The sequence below is a fragment of the Macaca fascicularis genome, chromosome 10, assembly GCF_037993035.2.
Source record: "Macaca fascicularis isolate 582-1 chromosome 10, T2T-MFA8v1.1".
Lineage (NCBI taxonomy): Eukaryota > Metazoa > Chordata > Mammalia > Primates > Cercopithecidae > Macaca > Macaca fascicularis.
Window position 1 is genome coordinate 13865134 of NC_088384.1, and position 26554 is coordinate 13891687.

Genomic DNA, 26554 nt, shown 5'->3' on the forward strand with positions numbered 1-26554 from the left:
ACTGCCTGGTTCAAATCCCAGTCCAGCTATGCAAGCTTTGGTAAGGTACTTGACCTTCCTGTGTCTCAGTTTCCTAATCTGTAAATGGGGACAGTAACAGTAGCTAATGTATGGAGCTGTCAGGAAGATTAGATGAGTTAACAGACAAAAAGGGCTTCCAGAAGTTCTAGGTACACAGTAAGCCTCACCTAAGTGTTTGTTAAAGAAATAAAATATCGGCTGGGCACGGTGGCTCATGCCTGTAATCGCAACACTTTGGGAGGCCGAGGTGGGCAGATCACCTGAGGTTGGGAGTTCAAGACCAGCCTGATCAACATGGAGAAACCCTGTCTCTACTAAAAATACAAAATTAGCCAGGCATGGTGGCACATGCCTGTAATCCCAGCTACTTGGGAAGCTGAGGCAGGAGAATGGCTTGAACCCAGGAGGCAGAGGCCGCAGTGAGCCGAGATGGTGCCACTGCACTCCAGCCTGGGCAACAACAGCAAAACTCTGTCTGAAAAAGAAAAGAAAGAAATACTGAGGCTGGGTATGGTGGCTCACACTGTAATCCCAGCACTTTGGGAGGTCAAGGCCAGCGGATCACTTGAGGTCTGGAGTTTGAGACCAGCCTGGCCAACATAGTGAAACCCTGTCTCTACCAAAAATATAAAAAATTAGCCAGGTGTGGTGGTGCAGGCCTGTAATCCTAGCTACTTGGGAGGCTGAGGCAGGAGAATCACTTGAACTGGGGAGGCAGAGGTTGCAGTGAGCCAAGATCGTGTCACTGCACTCCAGCCTGGGTGACAGAGCGGGACTCTGTCTCAAAAAAAAAAAAAAAAAAAGAAAGAAAGAAAAGGAAAGAAAAGACTACAGTGATCCTGGCGCGCGCACACACACACACACACACACACACACACATTTTCTTACCCCAATATCAGTAAACACACACACACACACACACACACACACATTTTCTTACCCCAATATCAGTAAACACACACACACACACACACACACACACATTTTCTTACCCCAATATCAGTAAACACACACACACACACACACACACACACACACATTTTCTTACCCCAATATCAGTAAACACACACACACACACACACACACACACACACACACACATTTTCTTACCCCAATATTTCCCAGTAAGGAAGGTGCTGGGGTGCTGGTGCCATTTTACAGATGAGCTACTGGGACTCAAAGAAGTGGAGTGATTTCCTATGGTACACGGCAGGTAGGTGACACAACGCAGGCGGGAGGGAAGAATTCTGGCTACTGGATGCGTAGTAGGTGTTCTGGCCTAGTCAGGCTGGCCAAGCCACTCAGAGACTTGGCTTTCCTGCCACAGGTGACATGCAGCCTGTGGTGGGGGTGCACCATAGCCCTGCCCCGAGAACCACTGGGCTGCCTGGTGCTAGTGAGGGCACTCACCTCCAGCTCGCAGGAACTCCGCTCATTGCTGCGCCTGCAGCCGTTGCCCATGCCCTGTGAGGCAATGAAGCCACGCAGCTGGTCTATCTCCTCTGACAGGCGGCCATGCAGCTCCTGGGAGAGGCACGGTGGTCAGGGGAGGGGTGCTGGGACCCGCCCATGTCCCCTCAACTTGGGGCCAGGCCCACCTGGTTGTGGCGCAGCAGCTCCTGGCCCTCCTGCTGGCAGCGGCGCAGTGTGTGCTCACGCTCCTCGGCCTGCCGCGTGAGCGCCCCTATCTCCAGGCACTTCTGCGAGTACTGCTCCGATAGCACCTGCAGCTCCCGCTTCAGTGCCTCCACATCTGACCTGCCCCAGAGGAGGAGCAAAGGAGAGCACAGGTTATCTTGCCCCTGCCAAGCCTGGAGTCCAGTCAGGGCAGACTCAAAGCATGCCAGGACTCTGCGGTTCCCTCTTTAGGTTTGCGTTTAGCCTGCTGTGGGGCTGTGAACCAGTGATAGCCTCTCTGGGCTACAGGTATTTCCCCTAAGTGAGGGTGGCTTGGAGGAGCCCATCTTTTTTCCTTTTTCTTTCTTTTTTAAATGGGGTCTTGCTCTCACTCTTGTTGCCCAAGCTGGAGTGCAGTGGCACAATCTTGGCTCACTGCAACCTCCACCTCCTGGGTTCAAGTGATTCTCCTGCCTCAGTCTCCCAAGTAGCTGGAATTACAGGCACCCGCCACCACACTCAGCTAACTTTTGTATTTTTCGTAGAGATGGGGTTTCACCATGTTGGCCAGGCTAGTCTCAAACTCCTGACGTCAGGTGATCCGCCTGCCTCAGTCTCCCAAAGTGCTGGGATTGAGGCGTGAGCCACCGTGCCCGGCCGGAGGAGCCCATCTTTAAAGTCCCTGAAGCCTCAACATTCCAAAACTGTGCTCTGGGGCAGGGAGAGGCCTACTGGTCAACAGTGACACTGCAGCCGAGCTCTAGGGGAGACTAAGGGGTGAAGAGGTGGGTGGAGGCCGGGACCAGCGAAGACAAGAAGGCACCTGAAGAACTGTCTGTGAGGACTGGCATGGGGTCCGCCTGAGGACATTCTACTTCTGTTTCTTGCATCCATGAGACTGGAGCAGGAATCTCAGCTAGGGACAAACTGATGTGTCCTCTGCCAAGGGGCCTCAGCAAAGTTCCTCAACCCATAACCATCAGGGTGGGCAGTTGGGCCCTGGCATCATCTTACTGGTGCTGCTTCCGGAGGCCATCTGGGCCCTGCTGGAGACTCCGTGTTTTGCTCAGCTCTCGGCTCAGCTCTTCCTGGTAGGCCTTCTTCATGGCTTCAATGGCTGGAAGCAGGGCAGAGAGGCACAAGAGAGACTAGAGGGGGGTCAGGAGCACCAAGTGCCACCAGCTCTGAGACACCACATGTACTGGTGGAGACAGGACCAAGGAGTGCTACGCAAAGAGCACCGAACCAGGAGTCCAGAGCAGCCCAGGCTGTGTCATAAAATGAGTGGCTTGGGGTAAGCTGCTCAACCTCTCTGAGCCCATCTATTAAGGAAAGATAATCCTGTTGGATGGGCCCTGCTGGGGAGACAGCTCAGTGTCTGACCATTGGTACCTCCTGTTCTAGTGATTTCCGGGTAGGACCCCACCTAGTACACCCTCCCTGCAGACTCTGAGGGCTCTCAAACAAGGCCTATCTGCTTTGCCCAGCCTAGTGGTCAAGAGCTCAGGCTCCACAGTCAGCATAAATCGATGTGACTTTGCACAGGTGACTTAACCCCTCGTGCCTCCGGTCCCTTATCTGGAAAACAGGGATAGATAACAACAGTGCCTTTCCTTCATGGGGTTACTGGAAGGTGTGTGAAGCATTTAGAACAAAGCATGGCTCAGAGTAAATGCCCCAACATTAGCTCCTGCTGGCTTTATTCTCAGACTGTGAGCTCCTAAGGACTGAGACCGAGGCTTTTTTTTTCTCACTCAGGGCTGTTGTGAGGATTAAATAAGTGCCACCCATAGTTTTACCCACAATTCTAAAATCTCAAACCTCTGGAGTCTCACTCTGTCACCTAGGCTGGAGTGCAGTGGTGTAATCTTGGTTCACTGCAACCTCTGCTGCCCGCTTTCAAGCGACTCTCCTGCCTCAGCCTCCTGAGTAGCTGGGATTACAGGCACCTGCCACTGTGCATGGCTAAGTTTTGTATTCTTAGTAGAGACAGGGTTTCACCATCTTGGACAGGCTGGTCTTGAACTCCTGACCTTATGATCCACCCATCTCAGCCTCTCAAAGTGCTGGGATTACAGGCATGAGCCACAGTACCCAGGCTTTTTTTCTTTTTTTTTTAAATGGAGTCTCACTCTGCCACCCAGGCTGGAGTACAGTGGTGCAATCTCAGCTCACTGCAGCCTCTGTCTCCTGGGTTTAACAAATTCTCCTGCCTTAGCCTCCTGAGTAGCTGGGATTACAGAAGCCCACCATCATGCCCGGCTAATTTTTGTATTTTTATTAGAGGTGGGGTTTCACCATGTTGGCCAGGCTAGTCTCGAACTCCTGACCTCAGGTGATCCGCCTGCCTTGGCCTCCCAAAGTGCTGGGATTACAGGCATGAACCACTGCACCTGGCCTCTGGTAACTCTTTTGGTGACAATCCCCACCCTGAATGGACATGAGGCTATTTATGGTCTTTATTACTACACTTAAGTGTGATTTTTATCTATTTCACAGCAGAAACCTTAGTGCCAGATTACAGGGCGAAGTCCAGACTGCTGAGGAGAAAGGGGTCTCTAACACATGTGGCTGCAAAGACGGTCTTCCTAAAATGCAGAGCACACTGGCCCCAGGGCTGGGTTCAAGTGCATGAGCACTTGGCACAGCACTGGCAGGTTGTGAGCTTCAGATCATGTGACATTGCCAGCATTTCTATTGTTCTACAAACCCCTAGTGATGCCTAGGAATGTGCCAGGCACACAGCAGGTGTGTGGTGGCAGGAGGGGAGGGAATTGTCCAGGATGAAGGATGCTCCCTTGGGAAACATGTGGGGGCCCAGTGCCTGGTACACAGCTGGCATGGACAACGCTCACACTTTCCCCTGTTCTCCCCAGGGTCTAGCCCATGTGCCCAGGGAGCAGGCACTCCTGTGAGGACAGGGGATGCAGCTGATCAGCCTCTCCCCGCTGCATGTAGGTAGCGTGTGGCTTTAGGCACTCTATGGTGGCTGCAGGCCCCTGAGCAGGAGGACTCACCACCCATGGTAGTGGTGGTGTTGGGGGTGGGGAGGGTGTCTTTTACTGCCTCAGTTTCCCTTTTCAAGCAGGGCTACAGGCCAGTTCTTGGGGCTTCCAACCCCTGCTGACCCTTTACCCCAAATGTGGCACTGAGATCCCTACATCTTATTTGATAAAGTCCTCCCCAGTTTGGCTAGGAGGAGCCTCAGCACAGAGGCTCAGGGCCCAGCCCACTGTGCCCCACCCAGGGTCCATACCTGAGGCCGTGGCTGCCGTCTCCTCGGCCAGGAGCCACTCCTTCTCCTGCTGCAGCCGCTGCAGCTCCCGCTCATGGTGCCGCTGCAGCTCCTCCATCACCTGCTGGTGTGAGGACTCCATCTCTGCCAGGCTGCGCTCACATGCCTCCTGTGGGCCGGAGGCCAGGGTATCACCGGCTGCCCCATTCCTCTGGACAGCAGCCCTTCCCCAGCCTTCAGAGGAGAAGGTTCAGGGGCAGGTACACCACCTCTTCCTGGGTCCCGGCACCTCCAGTCTGCACCTGCTCCTGCTCCCACCCCCACCCCACGGCTCCTCATTCACAAACCTCACCTTAAGCCCTCCAGGACCTCCCCGTCTTAGAGTCAAGTCTCTGTTTCCATGGCTGACCTTTACGGTCTCATCCCTGGTCCTTCTCTGCCAAGCAATCTTATAGTTATGGTTGCAGCACGTTCACACCTCTGAGCTTTAGCTCATGCTATTCCCACTGCCTGGAATTTTTTTTTTTTTTTTGAGACAGAGTCTTGCTCTGTCACCCAGGCAGGAGTGCAGTGGAGTGATCTCAGCTCACTGCAACCTTCGCCTCCTAGGTTCAAGCGATTCTCCTGCCTCAGCCTCCCAAGTAGCTGGGACTACAGGTGCCCACCACCACGCGCGGCTAATTTTTATATTTTTAGTAGAGATGGGGTTTCACTGTGTTAGCCAGGATGGTCTTGGACTCCTGACCTTGTGATCTGCCGACCTTGGCCTCCCAAAGTGCTGGGATTACAGGCGTGAGCCACTGCGCCCAGCCTGGAATGTTTTTTTGGGCAACTTTACCTCCCTGGATAATTTACTGACCTGAAGCCCAGTTTAAATGTCTCTCCTAGCTCTGTCTCTGGGAAGCCTCTCCTCTGCCTCAGAAGGTTCTACTTCTGCCAAACCATAAGTTCCCTGAAACTCTAAGTTCCCTGAAGACTGAGAACATCTGCCTGGGTCCCTAGGGTCTAGGCCAGGGCCTGACATGTGGCAGGTGCTCAGTAAATGAGCTGAAACTGATGATGTAATACAAAATAAGGCTTAGTAGATAAGATGGGCAAGTATCTCAAAGATTAATAATACCCACTGCTGGGAGTGTCTGCTATGACGGTGTCACAGGGGGGCAGGGGTGGTCCCGTGGCATCATCACATTCTGCGACCCCACTGGTTGACCTAGCAGGTCCACTCCTAGGAATGATCCCACAGAAAGTTGTATGTGTACAGAGACTTCTGGAACAAGGGTATTCCCTACGGCAAGGTTGGTAACAGATGAAAACTAGAAACAATCTAAGTCCCTATCAGGGGAACTCTTGAATAAATGATGGGATCGAGCTTGACAATGGGCCACAGGCAGCCGCTAGACAGAGTTTTTGTGTGGATGCTGTGGAAAAAGATCCCAAAATGAGGTGGTGAAAGTTGACTTCTGACACTACACATGGTATGATCCCACTCACGGGAACAAAGGTGCAGACCTGTCCGTCCCAGTGAATGGACGCGAAAACACAGAAAAGGTAGGGAGGATATTGTGGGGGGTAGAATGATAGCCCCCCAAAGTCTTCCACATTCTACTCCTAGGATCTGTGACTACATCATGTTACGTGGCAAAGAGGAATTCAGGCTACAGAGGGAATTAAGGTTGCTAATCAGCTGACCTTTAAATCGGGAGATTATCCCGGATTATCTCTCAAGCCCAGTGTAATCACAAGGGTCCTTAAAAGTGGACGAAGGGGGCAGAAGCGAAGAGTTCAAGGGAGGTGTGACCAGGAAGGGATGGTCAGAGTGATGTGGCGGGAGAAGGACTCGACGTCCCCTCTGCAGGCTTTGAAGATGAAGGGGCTGAGAGCCAAGGGATGCGGGTGGCCACCAGAAGCCACAGAAGGCAAAGGATACAACGGGTGCCTGCCTTGGCTGCCCATGCCTGCCTCGGCTGCAGCACAGCAAGACCCGCATTAGATTTCTTGCCTACAGAAGTGTGAGGTAATACGTGTGCATTATTTAGGCAGCTGTGGTGACAGGTTACAGCTGCCACCAGAAACTGATAGGCAGGCAGCAGCAGCCACCAACGGGACCCCGGGGTGGCAGCTGGCAGCGGAAGGACTGTGGGGGTGTTGATTTCCACCCTTTCAGTTTGTTTAAATTATTTTTGAAAATGTAAACCTTTTTTTTTGATAATTAAAAAAATGTTTAAGGTCATTAAAAAGGGAAGGGGAAGAAGAGCCAGGGAAGAAACTGAGGCACAGAGGGCCAGATGAGGGACTGTGTCTCCCCCACGCACAGGCCACCTCCCCACCTCACCGGCAGCCACACCTATGCTGCAGGGGATATTTATTTATTTATTTATTTATTTATTTGAGACGAGTCTCGCTCTGTCGCCCAGGCTGGAATGCAGGGGCCGGATCTCAGCTCAGTGCAAGCTCTGCCTCCCGGATTTACGCCATTCTCCTGCCTCAGCCTCCTGAGTAGCTGGGACTACAGGCGCCCACCACCACGCCCAGCTAGTTTTTTGTGTTTTTTAGTAGAGACAGGGTTTCACCGTGTTAGCCAGGATGGTCTCGATCTCCTGACCTCGTGATCTGCCCGTCTCGGCCTCCCAAAGTACTGGGATTACAGGCTTGAGCCACCGCGCCCAGCTGCAGGGGATGATTTGATAGAAGAGCGAGGGCCAAGAGCTTTATGTGGGGACAGGGGTGGCTGTCCCCTGGCTTCCGTTCCTGCCCTCTATATGTCTTCTGGCTAAGGACAACAGAACACGGCTTTCAACCTCAGAGGGGGGTCTTCATCCTGGCTGCGCCTTGGAGTAAACCTGAACAAACTCCTTGCCCCCTCTGAGTTTCAGTCTTGGCGTCTGTAAAGGAGGCCTTGCAGGACCAGCCCCCGAGGCTCCCTGGGCACGGGAACCCTGCGCACAGAGGGAGTCGGTATGCCAGCACCCACCACTGGGGAGCCCAGCAATGTGGGGGTGGGCACTGCTCCTCTGCAAAGGGCCAGACCAGGCAGACCCAGCAGCTCAGGGGTGCAGGGGCTGACATCAGGAGGTGGGACTCAGCTGACAAAGAGGGGCTCCTAGGCGGCCAGGGGCTGCTCTCTCACCTACCTTCCTGAGTGGCCCAAGGTGTCCTGATCCTGGCTGCCACCTCTGACATGGACATCAAAGAAGATAAAGAAATGCCTCATGTCTCCCACTGCAATAGTGGGGAAGGGTTCTCTTTACCAGACATCCAGTGGGTGAAGCCCCAGACCACTCAACAGCTGTCCTGCAGCAGCAAGCCCCCAACCCCTGAAGGCAGGGCACCCACTCAGCCTGAGATACCAGCTGGGGAATCCCTCCCAGCTGTCACTCCTCCAGGTCCACCAGTTTCCAGCCGCCTCCTCCCATGCCTGAGGGTGACACAGATGACTCAGCACCTCTTCTCTGCCGCCCTCCACATCTGGGGTCACTCCTCCACCTGCCTGGTCTTCAGTTCTGTTTCCCAGTTATTCCCTTCTCCCCTCCCACCTGCTCCCCCTGCCCACCCCACCCTAACGGGACGAAACACCGACAGACTTTGATGCGCCCAATGGGGCACCGGGGAACCAGAACGCCTGGACCCCAGACACAGGTTTGCCTATAGCTCAAAGGTCACACCCTTCTGTGGGCCTCAGTTTTGCCACCTGTAAGCTGAGAAGCCAAAGCAGTGCCTTTTAAACTTCATAGTAGTGGCAGAGCCTTGATCCAAAGGAAATCTGAAGCTGGCTCTATGAGTAAAATGGACAAAGACGGGCCAGTGCAGTGGTCACATCTGTACCCCCAGCACTTCAGGAGGCCAAAATGGGAGAAGCACTTGAGCCCAGGAGTTCAAGACCAGCCCAGGCAACATAGTGAGTCCTTGTGTCTACAAAAAAATTTTTTAAATTAGCCAGGCACGGTAGTGTAGCCTGTGGGCTGAGGTGGGAAGATTGCTTGAGCCCTAGAGTTCAAGGCTGCAGTGAGCCTCTGTGCCACTGCACTGTAGCCTGCGTGCCATTGAGAGACCTCATCTCTAAAACAATTAAAATAAATAAAATAAAATGGAGGAAGATGAAGCCGCTCTGACTATAGGTGGGTATGAATAGGTCCCAGCCCCTCCCACCCAGAAAGCAGCCCCTGGAGCTTCTTAGAGCAGAGCGCAGGCAGAAGCCCCCTGGCTGGGGGCCTCGGAGGTCCTCCCACCTGCTTCAGCTGTGGTGTTGGGCCCCCAACTCCCCTGTCTGCCTCAGGGTGGGGGGCTACAGGGCACAACACTGGCTCCTCCCTGCCCCTCCGCGGGACAAGGTAAGCCCCCGGGCGCGCCCTCTGTGTCCCACCCCAACTCCCCTGCCTACTCATCAATGGAACCTCCATCCACTACTTGGCCCCAGGACGGTCTCCGGGCTTCCCTGCAGCAGCAGCCCCAGCCTCAGGGCCCCCAAAGGCCCCTCTGCCTTCTGTAGCACCGGTCATCCAGTCTGAAATTCTCCTTCCTCCATACCCTTGACATTCACCCTCCTTCAGCCATTTCCTAACACCTTACACCTGGCCCTCTCCCAAGCCCCCTCCACTCTGACATCACTTTCCTGATGTCACTGTCTGACCCCAAACCTCCGAAAGTCTGTGGAATGAGCTTCTTTTTGTTTGATTTGTTCTTTTTGTTGTTGTTTTTAGATAGAGTCTCACTGTCACCCAGGCTGGAGTGCAGTGGCAGGATCTCAGCTCACTGCAACCTCTGCCTCCCAGGTTCAAGGGATTCTCCTGCCTCAGCAGGAGAATCTGCCACTGGAGAGCGGGGATTACAGGTGCCCACCACTGTGGCCTGATAACTTTTGTACTTTTTTTTTTTTTTTTTTTTTTGAGACGGAGTCTTGCTTTGTCGCCCAAACTGGAGTGCAGTGGCCGTATCTCAGCTCACTGCAAGCTCCGCCTCCCGGGTTCACGCCATTCTCCTGCCTCAGCCTCCCGAGTAGCTGGGACTACAGGCACCCGCCACCTTGCCCGACTAGTTTTTTGTATTTTTTAGTAGAGACGGGGTTTCACCGGGTTGGCCAGGATGGTCTCGATCTCCTGATCTTGTGATCCGCCCATCTCGGCCTCCCAAAGTGCTGGGATTACAGGCTTGAGCCACCGCGCCCGGCCTGTACTTTTTTTTTAGTAGAGACAGGGCTTCACCATGCTGGCCAAGCTGGTCTCGAACACTTGACCTCGAGTGATCCACCTATCTCACCTCCCAAAGTGCTGAGATACAGGTGTTAGTCACCGTGCCAGGCCAGAGCTTCTAACTCTTAGCTCAGCACTGAAGGCCTCCACAACAGACACCAACCAGCCTTCCTTCTCATGCCCCAGCCAATGCCTTCCTGAGAGCCCCCTCACGACGTGACCTCCCCTTGGAAACTTCTAGAAGGCTCCTCCTGCCTAGGGCCTGGATCTCAGTCTTCTTTTCTGTTGCCAGGCTGGAGTGCCATGGCACGATCTTGGCTCACTGCAACCTGGGCCTCCTGGGTTCCAATGATTCCCCTGCCTCAGCTTCCCAAGTAGCTGGGACTAGAGGTGCGCACCACCACACCCGGCTAATTTTTTGTATTTTATTAGAGACAGGGTTTCACCATGTTGGCCAGGTTGGTCTCGTTCTCCTGACCTCGTGATCCGCCCACTTCGGCCTCCCCAAAGTGCTGGGATTACAGGCATGAGCCACTGTGCCTGGCCCCTTCTTTTCTACTTTAGATAATGGTGTGATAGGTGTGATAACTACAGACAGCTGATTGTCAAATTTTTAGGAATTATGTGATGTAGTTGTTAAGCACAGTCACCAAAAATTAAATTTATATACTTATAATTAAATTAACTACATTAAAGACAAGGTAATAAATGCTCAAATTTATTACTTCCTAATTATTTCACTGTGTTTTATTATGCATGCTCTTGGGGTCAATCACATCGACTGTATCTGCATGGTGGAAATCCTATTGGATAGTGTGACATCTCTTCCCAGCTCTGTGTCCAGGGACTTTGTGCTGGAAATGCAGCATTGGCCACAGTGGGAGTATTTACACTGCAGAATTGGTAAACATTACACATCAGGGCTTGATTTATTGTTTTGTTGACTGTCTAGACTTAATCAAGTGATAAGAAAATGTTAATAATGCAGAGTAAACTTAAAAGTGTGTCATATCTATAACCATTACATTGTAAATAGAACACAAAATCGCAAAAATATTCTTAATAGAAAATTCTCAAATATTCTCAGTAAAAATCTACCGTCCGATTTAGCAAAGAAGTCACTCACAACATGCAGCAGTAACGTTTCGACAAATGTCTTCTCATCTTACTCGTTACCATAAACAAAAGCGTCAGGCAGTATACATGTTTTTTTTTTTTTTTTTTTTTTTTTTTGAGACGGAGTCTCGCTCTGTCACCCAGGCTGGAGTGCAGTGGCCGGATCTCAGCTCACTGCAAGCTCCGCCTCCCAGGTTCACGCCATTCTCATGCCTCAGCCTCCCGAGTAGCTGGGACTACAGGCGCCCGCCACCTCGCCCGGCTAGTTTTTTGTATTTTTTAGTAGAGACGGGGTTTCACCGTGTTAACCAGGATGGTCTCGATCTTCTGACCTCGTGATCCGCCCGTCTCGGCCTCCCAAAGTGCTGGGATTACAGGCTTGAGCCACCGCGCCCGGCCAGTATACATGTTAAAAGAACCGCCGTTTGTTAACTGGTTGTGGATACAAGAGTATGGAAAAATCACTGAAAGCATTCTGAGAAAAAGCCATTTGCTATATGAAATTCACAATAAAATTATATATTTTTTATTTGTAAATTGTGTACTAAGCATTGTTTTTATTGGTAAAATGTATAATAAACTCATACATGTGTACACACACACGTTTTTTCTAGAGAGTTAGTTTGCCCTAGTTGTGACAACCAGAAGTGTTCCCAGACACAGCCTCATGTCCCCAAGGGGGACAAAAGACAAAATGGACCCCATTGAGAACCACTGTCCTAGGCAGACAGTGCGTTCTGTGAGGGCCACTGGAGGCTCTCCTGTCCTGCAGACCTCCTTGAGTGGGGCCTGGCCTGCTGGGCCTCGGTAAGATTTCCCTGTGTTCAGGGAGTGACTCTCGGGGCCACTGGCCCCCAACTTCCCCGGGGCAAGGGTCCAAGTGCAGAGTGTCACACGGGGACTCACACACAGGCTCTGCAGTCAGCCGGACCCTCGCTCAAATCCCACCTTTGACACCTGCAGGCAGGGTGACCTCAGGCAAGTCACATAACCTCTCAGAGCTCAGTGGCCTTGTCTGTAAAATGGGCACAGTGATCACGCCCACCAGCTGTGGGGAGAGTAAATGAGATGATGCATGTCAAATGCCCCACACCTGGGTTCCAGCACACACAGGAAGGGCTCCCAAAATCTCAGCTGTTTCCTGATAACACGGCAACCAGAAATCTGCCCCCTCCCCCTGAAAAACAGCCCCTGGCCTTACCTGTGAGATGTAGCCCGGGGGGATGTGGCCGTCCTCCTGGGATCTCGGTGCACTCTGAGGAGCCTCCCCTTGGAGACGCCACGCCTCCAGCTGGGCCCGAAGAGCCTGAACCTATGAGGGAGAAGGGTGGTCAGTAGGGCCTGGAAGCTGGGGCAGGGCTGGTGGAAGGCAGTGAGGAGCCACAGGCTTCCAGCTCCACACGGATACAAGCCCAGCATCCCTGGAAGGCGTAGGAATGGCTCAGGGTTTGAGAAGAGCAAGCAGCCCTGGAGTGAGATGTGGCCAGGGGACATGCTGGGCTGTTTCCTGGATGGCCAGGTCAATGACCTGGGAGAGCCTTGGCCCAGAGAAGGCTAGACAGGGTGAGGAACAGGAAACTATGGTCACAGATGTTTACACATCATGTAGGTGACAGAGGAAACATCTTGGAGCCTCAGTTTTCCCGTCAGTAAAACCGCTGAGGTCTACCCTAGCGGTAGAGGCCACTATGAGGATTCCATGAGTCAGTGCAGGCAGGGAGGTCATGTGCAGCAGACACACAATAAACGGTCTCTCCCTTCTTTTTTTTTTTTTTTTTTTTTTGAGACAAAGTCTGGCTCTATTGCCCATGCTGGAGTGCCGTGATCTCGGCTCAGTGTACCCTCTGCCTCCCGGGCTCCAGCCATCCTCCCACCTCAGCCTCCCAAGTAGCTGGGACTACAGGTATGCACCAGCACGCCCAGCTAACTTTTGTATTTTTTTGTAGACATGAGGATTCGCCATATTGCACAGACTGGTCTCAAACTCTTGGCTTCAAGTGACCCTCCCACCTTGGCCTCCCAAAGTGTTAGGATTACAGGTGTGAGCCACAGTGCCTGGCAGGTCTCTCCCTTCTCTTCCCACTTCCCTTCCCTATGGCAGCTAAGGGCAGAACAGGGAAAAAAAAAACCAAACTACTAAGGTCTAAGGAAGAAGATTCTAGTTCGCAGGAGTGTGGGGTACACACTCACAGATTAGGGGTGAGCTCCCCATCACTGTAGGAGTGCAAGGGACAAATACCAGGGTGTGAACGCAGGGACTGGAGGGATGTGGGGGCAAGGGGCCTCCTAGAGAACCAGCGTGGTGCCTACCTCCTTCTCCAGTGCCTCATGGCTGTCACTTGGGGGCCCTCGGCGCTCTCCGCGGCTTTGGTTGAGCAGGGCAGTGAGGGGCACCCGCTTATTCTCCCGCAGGGGCAGCTTCTCCAGCTCCTGCCACTTCTTCTCGATCTCCTCACTGAGCCGGTTTTGCTGGTCCTCAGTCAGGGGGGCACCCAGGCCCCGGCGCAGCCCCTCACCAGCGGGCACCTCTGGGGTCCTGCTGTCTGTGGCCTCAAACCACTTGCGTCGCTCCTCGGAGCGCTGGGCCAGGTCCCGCTCCAGCTCCTCCTGCTTGGCCAGGCGGTCAGGAGTGCGGGCCGGGGTGCGGGCCCGCTGCAGGGGGGCCTGGGTCAGCGGGGAGAGCTCCACGTAGTCCAAGGCCTGCCGCTGCCCATCTGCCTTCCGAGGGCCACCCCGGCTGACGACCTCAACGCCCGCCCGCTGCTCCCCTGCCTTCAGGGGGCCCTTCTGGGTGCCGTAGTTGTGCAGCGTGTTCTCCTTATTACAGTCCGAGAGCCTAGGGCACCAGCAGAGCCACGTCAGCTGGGTCCTCACTCCTGAGTCCCGCAATGAGCACTTTCGGAGCGACACCTGTGTGTCTGGCCCTGTGCCAGGGGCTGGAGACAGACCCCAGGGAAGGAAGCAGCCTGACCTAAGCTTCCTGGTTAACAGAGCCCGGGAACTTCCCAGCTCCACCACTCCACAGCCCAGGGACCCACCAGGATGCCTGGCTTCCCTCGATCCCTCTTATTTCTGTTTCTCAAGGAACAGGGTCTCACGCTGCTGCCCAGGCTGAAGTAGAGTGGTGTGATCATAGTTCACTGCAGCCTTAAACTCCTTAGCTCAAGTGATCCTCCTGCCCTGGCCTCTGAAGTAGCTGGGACTATAGAAAGGCACCACCATGCCCAGCTAATTTTTTAAATTTTTGATAGAGATGGGGTCTCAGTATACTGCCCAGGTTGATCTCGAACTCCTGGGCTCACGTGATCCTCCCACCTCAGCCTCCCAAAGCTCTGGGATTACAGGCTCACGTGAGCCATACCACGCTGGTCTCTTTGCCCTCTTTGAGCTGCAGTGACCTCATCTGTAATGTGGGACAGCAGCGCCTCTCACAGGATGGATGTGAGGATGGGGTGGGCGAATGTGGAAAGCAGGCAGAGGGCTTTTTGCAAATGGCGATCAAGGAGTTGGTGTAGGACACGATGTCCCGGGTTCCCAAGGCTCACAGTGGCAAGGGGGATGCCCACAGTCACTGCTGATGGGGTGAAGGCAGGGACCTCGGGGTGCAGAGAACACAAGTTGTGGCAACTCTGAACAACTATAGCAGTTCTCTTTATCCACAGTCATAGCCGGGTACGTGGTCACCCTGCCAAAAACTACACTTGCAGTGTTCCCAGAGCTACCTGTAGCCACGTGACTATAGGCTGCCAAGTGGGTGCGGCACGTGGCTCCCCTGAAAGGGCAGAGCGAGCCCCACCAGGCCAGGACTGCATACCTCGGGGCTGTTCTGAAGGGACACATAAACATCTGTCTCAATTAAGCGACTGTGCCCGGGGTTTCTTTCTTAAAGCAGCTGGGCCTATACGCTAAGTAACAGTCCAACTCACTGCACTTCAGAGTACACAAAGTGCTCTGGGCACATCCTCGCACATGTGCAGACATGACACACTAACATGACAGATGGGGACTCTGAAACCTAGACGGGAAAGCCTCTGGCCTAAGGCTGAATAGCCACCGTGTGGCCAGGCTGGGGGACTCGGCCTCCAGGTTCAGATGATCCTCCCACCACGGCTGGCTAATTTTTAAATTTTTTGTAGCGACGAGGTCTCACTATATTGCCCAGGCTGGTCTTGAACTCCTGAGTTCAAGTGATCCCCCCGTCTCAGCCTCCCAAAGCGCTGGGATTACAGGTGTGAGCCACCACACCCAGCCCAGCCCCCTTTAATACCATACTCTGTTCCCACTGCCCAGCAGCTCCAAGTCCCAGCACCCCATGGGCATCTGGGGTATATACAGTGGGGGACTCTGCCACTGGGTAACTCAGCCCTCCTGCCCCAGTGTCTGTGGCAGCCTCCAGAGGGAGTGAGCTCCTCATCCCAGGAGGCGTGGGCTCCAAGGCCAAACTACCTAACCACCCCTTCCCAACACAGGCTTAGACACGGCCCCCACGGCACAGAGACAGAACAGCCACCTGGCAGCGGCTTTTGACTCACAGGCATCTCCACCACAGAAGAGGCCCCATCACATTTGAGGAGGCAGATCAAACCTCAAACCCTCAGCATACTTCTGGATGATACTGAGAATGCTCACTGCTCTCTTCCCATGTTGTTGACAGAGAAACGAGGGCCCAGAATGTGCAGTCCTCAGGTGAGTGCCTAGAAACCCACTCAGGGACGCAACGGAAAGTGCCTTCCCCAAGGCCCCAGTCCAGCTTAGTACGTACTTGGTGACATCTGGGGCTGAAGTTGGACGCACGGTCTTTCTCAGAGCCTCGATCCAGTTCCGCCGGATGCCTGAGGTCATGGCCGACAAGGTATAGACAGCATCCTTGGTCTGTAAGGCCACCGCACAGGTAGGTTGCCACATGGCCAGCCGCATGACTCCCTCCCCACGACGGACCCCGGGGAGGGCGGCCCTTCCTTCCACAGGGGCATCTAAGGTCTTGAGTCTGGGGTGGGCAGGGGGTACAAAACCTCCCTTCCATTGGCCTGGGAAGAGCCCTGCCGGCTCCAGCGTCTCCCCTAGATACGCTAAGTGTTGGCATCACAGCTCTGTTTGGCTCTGAGGACAGAGCCTCTGGGTAAATGAGTGACAGGGATCCAGTCTCCATGGTGAGCCACGTTCAATACCAAAACCTCCCTCAGGGGCCTCCAGCCACGTTGCCCACCACCAGCCCCAAGCTGCACGCAGCCTCACGTGGATCTGGAAGCCATAGTTGCGCTGCACCGCGTACTCGGTGACATCCGTGCAAGAACGCAGGTCGATCTCACCATCCAGCTCGTCTGCCTGGAGCATGAGGGCCCACTATGGTCTGTGTGGGCCCTGGTGTGACCCACCCCAGTGACCCCAGCCAGGCCACCCCAGGCCCTTCTCGGGGTTCATCAGTACACCCATGGCCTCACCTCCTCAGCAGTGGAGTCTCTGTAATATTTGAGACTTGAATCTGTCAGCACAAACCAGTGTTTCTTCCACTGTGAAGTAGAGGTGGTGGTGAGCGAAGGGGAGGGAGGCTGTAAGGAGGATGGAATGAAAGAGCCAGTGTGTGAGATTGTACAGGTGTCCTGCGTGGCTGCCAAACTCACTACTCTGCACACAGGAAGGGTGGGGAGGCAGAAAATGCCGATTTGAGACCTGGCCCCTCCATGTCCTCTCTTAGCATCTGTGAAATGGGTTGGCTTCCCCTCCGTAACCACACCCCCCTGGTCCTTCCTGGAGCCCCTTTTAAGATCGCCAAGGCTCCTCAGGCACCCTGGACCCAGTGCAGACAGGGAGGGGTGATGATCTGTGTAAGCAAGTCAGGGACTCAGTGGGGCCAGGATGTCACGTCTTTTTCCATATTACCCCAGATCACCACCATGGTCAGGGACAAAGGTCCCCCGGGAAGTAGGACTGGACGGGGCCCCAGGGTAGGAGTGAGTGCCAGGCACGATCTGCTTTTTTTTTTTTTTTTTTTGAGACAGAGGAGTTTTGCTCTTGTTGCCCAGGCTGGAGTGCAATGGTGCAAACTCCACTCACTACAACCTCCACCTCCTGGGTTCAAGTGATTCCTGTCTCAGCCTCCCGAGTAGCTAGGATTACAGGCGCCTGCCGTCATGCCCGGCTTTTTGTATTTTTAGTAGAGATGGGGTTTCACCATGTCAGCCAGGCTGGTCTCGAACTCCTGGCCTCAGGTGATGCACCTGCCTTGGCCTCCCAAAGTGTTGGGATTACAGGCGTGAGCCACCGCGCCCGGCCGCATGGTCTGCTTCTTGATCTGTAGGCTGGCTACCCACATCCGCAGCGGGTGAGAATGCACTAACCTGTATGTTTAGGATTTGTGATTGGGTGCCTTCCGGCAGTGCCTGTCTCTGCTCCAGCTGGGGTTAGATTGGCAGGACACGTAGGAAAGGGGTGGGGGCGCCAGAACAGCCCGATATTATGCCAAGCCCAGCCCACCTCTAGGCTTCTGGTCACTCCACTGGAATGCCAGTTGCGGCCCGCCCACTGCCAGGTCAGTGCATGTCACCCGGTCCCCAGCCCTCCCGGAGTTCCCTCACATCACCAAGCCCTGTCTGTGCTGTTGGTTGTTTCAAGTACTTAGTTTCTCTCCTCAAGAAGATGGTAAGTTTTCAAGGAGCATGCAAGGATGATACCTTCTGCTTCTTTCCACATTGCCTCCCTGAGAAAAAGAGTTTTGTACCCAAGAGTTCCCTTTTTCGCTGTGTGCCTTTAGGCAAGCGTCTCCACTTTTCTGAGCTTCAGTCTTCTGAACTGTAAAGTAGGGCTACTAAGAAGTCCCCACAGCCGGGCGTGGTGGCTCGCGCCTACAATCCCAGCACTTTGGGAGGCTGAGGAGGGTGGATCATCTGAGGTCGGGAATTTGAGACCAGCCTGACCAACATGGAGAAACCCTGTCTCTACTAAAAATACAAAAAAAATTAGATGGGCGTGGTGGCACACGCCTGTAATCCCAGCTACTCGGGAGGCTGAGGCAGGATAATCGCTTGAACCTGGGAGGTGGAGGTCGCAGTGAGACGAGATTGCGCCATTGTACTCCAGCCTGGGCAACAAGAGTGAAACTCTGCCTCAAAAAAAAAAAAAAGTCCCTACACCTTCTGGTGAGGTGAGCAGTGCCTAACCCTCTCTTGTGTGTATGGCTGTCATGCCGTTGGCATAGGGATGGACATCAGGTTGTTGGGTTTGTTCTGGGAGGCCAGGCCTCTTAGAAGCATTTTGCTCTCACTAAGTAAACGGAGTTGCTGCTGCAGACCTCAATTGCCTCTCTGTAAAGTAGGACAGGGGTTCTATGCCAAGTGGTTTCTTTAGCTCTTCCAGGCCTAGCCTATGACTGTCTGAGATGGAAGCTGGGTGGAGCTCCATGGACCTCAGGTGCGCTGAGTTCTGAGCCTGGGTCTGTCCCAGGTGCTCCTAGGCCTGGAAGAGACCAACACCCTCGTGGGCCTGTCTCCTGTCCGTGCACCAAGGGGTTGGGCTGGCTGAACTCCCAGGGCCCTTCCAGTTCGGACATTCCAGAACCCTGTGATAGAGGATGAGTAATGGCCAGCTCTGGGTGGGGCCTGTAATCCCTCTGCCCTCCGGGGACCCTGGGTGGGGAGGCCAGGAAGGGGTCACTGGCGGGGTGCCGGGCTTTGTGTGAGCCTAGAGAGCAGCCGCCAGGGACGGCGGGCAGGCAGCGGGTAGGGAAGGCTGTGGGCTGGAGGGAATAAAACATGTGGGCCGGAAACACAATGAAATCCCCTCTGGCTCAGAGCCCTCTCCGGTATGCAGGCTGCACGCAGACCGGAGCGGCAGGCGCATGCAGGGCAGGGGTGGGGAGACGCTCCCGCCCAGGCAATGTGGGCAGGGAGCCAGCCTGGCAGCCAAAAGAACAGAGCTGGGGAAACGGCCACTGTCCCTGCTGGTTCCAAGGACACATATGCCAGAGGAAGGGAAGGGTCTTTAGCTGAGCCCACAGTAAGTGCCAGGAGCTGTGTGGCACCTGTACGTGCTTGATCTCTGTGACCTTGTTATCCATTCAGGAAAGAATCGCCATTATTCATTATGCCCATGTCACAGATGTGGCCACTGAGGCCTAGAGGAGGCTTTGACTCAACCAGTGTGGTTCCAGGTGGGTGAAACCCCAGCCGAGCCCCGAGCCGAGGGAGGTGGCTCGGATGCCTCCCTCGCCGAGCCCCACCTCCTCAGGCCAGGCTTTGTGAATCTGTGTCTCGGGCCAGACGGCTTCTATGAGACCTTCCACTCAAGACCCTCGACTCCCAGCCAGGCTCCTACTGAGGTGGGAGGGCCAAGAGACCCTTGATGAAATCAAGGGATGGGACACTGGGTGTGAGGGGCTAGACGGCCCCTTGCTGTGATCCCTTTTACACACTGCAGACTGCTCCAGGAGGCAGAAGCCTGATGGGCAGCCTCTGCCCCTCCCAGCCCCACCCCCACTCCTGGGCTGCTCAGGGGACCAGCAGCGGCACAAGCCAGTCTCCTCCCCTCCCGCCTCGGTCCTCCTACCTCTCCAGGCTCATCCAAGATCGACATCCATCCCTTCTTGAAGTTGAGCAGATCGGGCTGTGGGGAGATGAGGAGGGAGGTGAGTCGGGCCCAGCAGGAAGCCAACAGGGACTGCTGAGGGGGGTGTGCTGCACCCACTCTATCCCCAAGTCCTGTGAGACCAAGCTCCTGGGAAGCCAGCCAAGAGGGCTAAGGGCCTAGGTAACCCCCAAGTCCAAGCAGGCCTCCCAGCCACTGAGGCAGCCCTGGCCCCTTTCCTGATAGTGGCACTCGGAGAGCTGAGAAGTTGGGCTGGGTGGCTGGCACACACACCCAGATGTCCCAGGGGCCTCTCTCCAGCCGACCCTTCACCCAAGAGTGGGAGAGAGGGGCTGGGAGGACTCTGCCTGTATAGAGACCCCCTGAGAGCTCAGAGGGCAGTCCAGACCAGCAGCACTGTGCGAACTGTCCAGTTCCTCCCTCTGACGAAGACCAGATGCCCCACAGACCCTTCCATGGGCCCGCCAGTCCTGCCCTTTCCTTGGCTCCAGGAGACTATTGGAGGTGAAGCCAGTCGCAGGCTGGGGTCAGAAACCCTCTGGTCCCCACCTAGATCTCTTTGGGAAAGGTCAGTCCTGGCAAGCCTACCTTCCGGGTGTTGCCCAGAGGGGCACAGCCCCGGGGTCTGGGGGCTGCCAGCTGCAGCATGTCCCATGGGGACCTGTGGCAGGCACCCCAACCCAGGCCTAGATAAAGAAGTTGCTCATCCCGGCATTTTTCTGACCATGCTCATCTAGTGGATGCCAACCACCAGACCCTGCCTTCCTGCTGGGGAGACCTCTCTCATCTAAGTCCTGGTCCCTCTGCAGTCTCCGCTCCTGACACCGGCAGGGAGGAGGTGGCCACCTGTTGCCATGGCTCTGAGCCTACCTATCAGCCCCTACATCGAGGCCTCACCAGGCCAAGGTGTCTGGTTGCGTGCAGAGAGAGGGTGGCGTGGCTCAGTGGGGTGGGCGGTGACAGTGGCAGCTGGAAACCAGAGCCACCTTGCCTGGCCACCTCTCCTGACCCACCCTCCTCCCATGGAGCCCCTTCTCAGGTACAGGAAGTGGACCAAGGGGGGCTTGGGGCAGCTGAGGATCCAGAACCCCCCACAGCTACAGTCGGCGGACCCAGTAGGTTGGCATCCCAGCTCCGCCCTGCATACCTGTGTAAGGAGAGACAGAGGCTCTGCTCAGAGCCGAGAACCCCTGGGGCTGCATTTGTCCTGCTGCTCTGTATTCTGCCCACCCCATCTTCCACCTGAGACAGAGGCTGCCCAGGGCGATCCTAAGCTAAGAACGAAGATTGGTGACCACACCTGGCTCCACTTCCCCTCAGTCTCAGACCTCCTGTGGCCCCAGGGCCTTGCAGGGGGCTTGACCACAGCAAGGCTCAGGAAAAACTTGCTGAGGAAATATCTACTCCCTGGTCTAAATTTCTGTGCTTTTTAGGCCATCTCCCCAACCCCCACCTAGCCCGGAGGAGCTAGGCTTCCTGGGCCCACAGAGCTGGCACCACTGGGCAGCCCCAGGCGAAAGTCCCTGGGCTAGGGCTGGGAGATCAGGGCAGGAATGACAGGCTGTCAGGCTGAAACCTCTAGGGCTGCCTGGGAAGTGGAGTCGCTGTGACCTTCCTAAGTCACATCCCCCTCTCTGAGTCCTGGCTGCCTGATGTGGCAAATGATGAGGCAGTCCTGCCCTCCCGCAGCTTCCGACAGGACTGAACGTGTCTGTACAAGGAGAAGCCTGGTGATCCTCCAGAGCCCAGTACAGACACACCACATACCATGTCAGGAACGCCATGACACAGTGACCTTGGGGATAGAAGGTCACCAATTTGAGTTTGGTTGAGACAGGGCCCTGCTCTGCTGCCCAGACTGGAGTGTGGCGGTGTGATCACAGCTCACTGCTGACTCAACCTCCCCGACTCAAGCGATCCTGCCACCTCAGCTTCCAAGTAGCTGGGACGACATAGGCACTCCACCACACTCAGCTAATTGTATTTATTTGTTTTTGTTTTTGTTTTGTTTTGTTTTTTTTGTAGAGATGGGGTCTCCCTATGTTTCCCAGGTTGGTCTCAAACTCCTGGGCTCAAGTGATCCGCCCACCTCGGCCTCCAAAAATGCTGGGATTACAGGTGTGAGCCAATGTGCCCCGCCAACCAATGTGTTTTTAAACTGGCAGGGAAACCTGTCCCCAGGTTCAAAAGGTCCGATCATCTAAATCTCACACGACGCCCCTTCGTACAGGGCTCTTCAGTCCCAGCTACCTCTTCTTCACCTGCTAGAAGCTCAGTTTCTCCTTCTGCCTTTTGGAAGCACTGACAGGTTCTCACGGCCCCACCTCCTACCTAGCCAGGGACACAGCCCCTCTATGCACCCTCGGGCTGGTGAGACTCACTCAAAAAGGCTTGGTATCCCAGGTTTGCTTAACAGTTCCAGGGACGGCTCCAGGTGGCTTTATTTATTTATTTTGAGACAGAGTCTCTGCTGCCCAGACTGGAGTGCAATGGCACCATCTCGGCTTACTGAAACCTCCACCTTCTGGATTCAAGCATTTCTCCTGCCTCAGCCTCCCAAATACCTGAGATTACAAGCGCCCGCCACCATGCCCAGCGAATTTCTGTATTTTTAGTAGAGACGAGTTTTCACCATGCTGGCCAGGCTGCTCTTGAACTCCTGACCTCAAGTGATCCATCCCCCCTCCTCGGCCTTCCAAAATGCTGGGATTACAGGCACACATGAGCCACCACACCTGGTCTCCAAGTGGCTTTAAAACAAAGTCCAGCTGCCTCAGGACGGCAGGGAAGCCTCATCACACTCTTCCAGCCTAGCCTCCCCTTGCTGAGGGGCCTGTGTTTATACCACTGCATAGTCCTTGCCGATCACAACACACCAGGACTGCGGGCCCTCACACGTGCCATGTCCTTGGCCTGAAATACTAGACTTCCTCCTCCTCTGATGACCAGGCAAGCCCCTGCTCAGACCTTAAGACTCAGTTTAATGGCCACCTCTGAGGTCCCTTCACAGTCCATGCCACTCACCGTACCACCAGTGGCCCCAGTCTGCTCTCCCACGGCCCCTCTCGGAGGCCTCTGTTGCATCCGTGACTATTTTGAGGCCCTTTACTTATCCTTCACAGGCTAGACTAGATGCAACTCAGTCAGGGCCACACACTGTTTACCTACCAGGATTCAGCACAGATGGGGCTCAGGGTGTGTCTGCAGAATTTTTTTTTTTTTTTTTTAAAGCATCAGGCACTGTTCTAGGCCAGGAAATTAGCTGTGACCAAGAGCTGTGGCCCCTGCCCTGGTGGACTGCAGGAAACAGACAGTAAACAAGGGACCAAATCTAATTTGATGCCCAGCAGGCGAGGGGGAAGGCTGCTCCAGGAGTAAAGCTGCACCCAGGCAAAGGCAAAAGGGGTGGAAGAGTATCCCGACTCCCTGAAGCCCTGGAGCCTCACACAGTCACACACCTGTGCCACTTGCCCTGTATGAATCCCTGACTCAGGGCACTGGGGCCAGGGGAGGAGGCTGTGAGGCGGATACAGGAGGAGCACCAGCTGAGAGCAGGCTGAGGTCTGCATGGCAGCCAGGATGAACTCATTGAACACTATTAATGGTGATCATAGCCTCCTCTCTGCTCTAAAACCTTTCATGGCTCCCTATTGCCCCTGACCAAGCCCTAGCAGTGAGGCCCTCCTCCCACCCTGTCTTCCATCTGAGACAGAGACTGCCCAGGGCGATCCTAAGCTCTTGCTACTTCTCAAACACAACCACCCGCTTCTGTCCACACTGCTGTCTCCTCGCTAGTCCATCTCCACCTGACGAAACCTTATAATCACAGGAGGACACCTCCCTCGGGAAGGCTCCTGCCACCAGCAGGGACGTGCTGTCCGTCCTCCAAGCACCCCACACACTGCTTCTGACAGCCTTACCCTTGCTCAGAACATGCTGCCCCCAGGACAGGCAACTGTGAAAGAAAGCTGGAACGGACCTGGACACAAATTCTGGCTCAGCCTGGGACTCACTAAGCTACCTGGGGCATGACACTTCACCTCACCACACCTTGGTTTCCTCATCTGTTTGATGAAGATGTTACTACCAACCTTCAAGGCTCAGATCTGGTAACGTGAAAGCACACGGCTAAGGGCCAGGCAGGCAGGTGGTGGGCACTTGGGCACAGCAACCACTCTCCTCCTGGCCCCAGGACACTCACTCAGCTCCTCCCCCCACATCCCTTCTGCTCCTGACAGGGAAGGGGAGGCTGCTGACGACAGGAAGGGCCAGCAGGGAGGTGGCAGGATGTCCAGGAGGAGGGCGAGGAAGTCCAGGCAAGGCGGTCTGGCTATCACACTCACAGGGCAGGGGCTAGGCGTGCTACGCCCCCCAGCAGCCCAGCCCACTCCTCCAAAGGGTCTCCACTCCCCTGAAAGACGACTACTGGCGCCTGTGCGCACACACACCCTGCTCATCCTCCCCCAGGAAGGCCACTGGGCTGTCAGAGGCTCCCTGAAGCATTAGCCAGAAACCAAAAGCAGCCCCACCCCTCCCTTCCCGAACAGCACGGTCAGTGGGCCAGAAGGACCGGGAAAGGAGCTACTCCTTCCCTTATACTTGGGGTGACCTCGGGCAACTCACCAGCGCCCCTCCCCAAGCCTCAGTTTATCCGGCTGTGAAGTGGGGAGTCCAGTGAACCCAGCTGTGAGACTCAATATGCTAACTATGGCACAGGTAATTGATGGGGCTTGAGTACAGCTCACCCCCATGACAAAGGCAAACCCCTGCCATCGTGCCCCCTACCCAGACTAGCAGGCTTGTCCCAAGGCCCAGGACTGCTGCAAAGTGCAAGCCCGGGAGGACGTAGTACCCCGCCGCTTCAGAGGTCCCGGGACTGGCTCCCGGGCTGTGGGTGGGGCGGTCCGGACCCTTCTAGCCCACCCGAGCTCGGGCCACTGGCCACACGGGGGGCCGGACTGCCAAGGCCCGGGTCAGCGCGACCCATCCGCGCCCAGGAGCGCCCCTCCCGAGCTCAGGCCCACCTCCGCTCCTCCCTGGGACCCCTGGCCGCCTTGGGGTATCGGGTCTTTGCCTAGGGGGCTGGAGGAGAGGTGGGAAAGGGTCGCCCCGAATCCACCCTTTACTGGTGCCGCAACTGTGAGGAGGGGGCGCCCAGGACGGGTCGTTCCGTCCCCTCGGGGTCGCCTGGGCTTCTGGGGTTGAGTGGGCGAGGGAAGGCGAGGAGGAGCCTACGGGAAGGGTGAGGCCGGTCTGGCCGACCGGCGCATCAGAGGTGGCCCCATCTTCCGGCCCAGCCCTCCTCTAGCCTCCGGGAAATGAGGAGGGGGCTGCCCCGGAGGGGAGAGGCTGGGCTCTACCTGGGGTCGTCGCCCTCCTCCCGGCCTGGGGCGCGGGCGGCTGACGGGGGCACTCACCGTCATGGCGGCGCCCCAGGGCGGCGGGAGCAGGAGGCAGGAAGGTGGACGCGGCTCTCGGGCCGGGCTCCGCGGCGCGGGGACCCCGCCGCCGCCGCCGCCCCTCTCGGCCGCCCGCCGCCGCGCCTCCGGCCCTTCCCTTCCCCGGCGCGGTCCCGGCCCCTTCCATCCGCCCATAAAACTTTTTTTTTTTTTTTTTTCAAACTTCCTGGGAGGACCCGAGCGGTCCAATGGGTGGCGGGGAAGCCGAGACAAACAGCGGCGGGGGCCGCGGCGGGCCAATGGGAGCGCGGGCCGGGCCGGGGGCGGGACCTGCCGCGACGGGACGGGCGCGCTAGGGCGGCGGGACCGCGGGGCGGCGGATGGGGCCGCAGGGAGGGGAGGGCGGTGGCGGCCGGAGGGCGGGCGGGCCCGGGCCGCGGGCGCGCTGGGAGGAAGGAAGGGCCCAGCGTGCAGGTGACTCCGTCCGGCCATGGCGTGGGGGCGGAGGATGCGGGCGGCCGGGCGTGGCACGCCTCGCCCAGGCTGCGCTTCCCGCCCCGGCCTCGGAGCGATGGGTCCGCTAGAGCTCGGCGCCTAGATTTGGCGGGGCTCGGGGCAAAGCACTCTGTACTAACTACTCAGCGGGTCCCACTCGCCAAGAGTCGATTTTCGTCCTCACCACAGACTTGGGAGGGAGGTCTCGTTTTGCTAATGAGAAAACGGAGGCTCAGAGGGGTGAGCCGATTTGCCCGAGGTCGCACAGGAAGAGGCGGAATTCCTAGCGAGTAAGCTGGACACAAAGTGAGTTCTTGGATGGCAGGGTCTTTCCCAATACCCACTCCTCACAAATGGGCCTTTTTTGGTTTTGGGTTTTTCAGGTGTGGGCGAGCACCCGTCGCTCAGGTTCCCAGAACCCTGGGCCGTTTGTTAGATGCTCTTTTCCTGCAGGTGGGGAGGGACCGTGGTGGAATTGGTTGCTCAATGCACTAGGAAGCTCGTGTGGCACGGGGATTACAACCTAGTGTTATCTTAAGCAGGTACCTCTCGGTGCCCAATTTCACTCTCTGTAAAATGGGGTAATGCTGTTACCTCATGAGGTTGCTGGAAGGATTAAGTGTTAATTCAAGTAAGGCACCTAGGACAACCTCTTTATCCCTCATTAGCTATCCTTAGGCAGGGAAGCTTGGAATAATTGCCATTTCAGTTATTCTGCCATCTCGATTTGGGGTTCAAAAATTATTGCTCTTGCCGGGCGGGGTGGTTCACACCTGTAATCCCAACACTTTGGGAGGCTAAGGTGAGTGGATCACTTGAGATCAGGAGTTCAAGAGCAGCCTGGCCAACATGGTGAAACCCCATCTCTACTAAAAATACAAAAATTAGCCGGACGTGGTGTCAGG

General features: G+C 55.7%; 2 protein-coding genes across 31 annotated transcripts in view; one reads left to right on the top strand and one right to left on the bottom strand.

Moving 5' to 3' along the window:
- TRIOBP (TRIO and F-actin binding protein) overlaps positions 1 to 26554 on the bottom strand; it is a 78107-nt gene that overhangs the window by 3243 nt on the left and 48310 nt on the right. For 6 of the 17 annotated variants that reach the window (XM_045363663.2, XM_045363665.2, XM_045363662.2 and 3 more), the window contains 10 exons: positions 19717 to 19773; positions 16617 to 16724; positions 16411 to 16500; positions 15938 to 16047; positions 13486 to 14011; positions 12377 to 12487; positions 4895 to 5042; positions 2653 to 2755; positions 1620 to 1779; positions 1432 to 1545 (listed from right to left, as the gene is read on the bottom strand). In XM_045363663.2, the coding sequence (XP_045219598.2) occupies positions 1432 to 1545; positions 1620 to 1779; positions 2653 to 2755; positions 4895 to 5042; positions 12377 to 12487; positions 13486 to 14011; positions 15938 to 16047; positions 16411 to 16500; positions 16617 to 16724; positions 19717 to 19773 (1527 nt within the window). Of the gene's footprint in view, positions 1 to 1131; positions 1546 to 1619; positions 1780 to 2652; positions 2787 to 4894; positions 5043 to 10758; positions 10952 to 11681; positions 12224 to 12376; positions 12488 to 13485; positions 14012 to 15937; positions 16048 to 16410; positions 16501 to 16616; positions 16725 to 19716; positions 19774 to 25115; positions 25359 to 26554 lie in introns of those variants that run through there. The other 11 variants (XM_045363670.2, XM_074003819.1, XR_012418752.1 and 8 more) reach the window with 11 other exon arrangements.
- Positions 25525 to 26554, top strand: part of LOC102125944 (guanine nucleotide-binding protein G(I)/G(S)/G(O) subunit gamma-10-like) — a 45019-nt gene continuing 43989 nt past the window's right edge. For all 14 annotated transcript variants that reach the window (XR_012418754.1, XR_010578348.2, XR_010578347.2 and 11 more), the window contains exon 1: positions 25525 to 25955. The gene's annotated coding sequence lies outside the window, so the exon portion shown is untranslated. The remainder of the gene's footprint in view (positions 25956 to 26554) is intronic.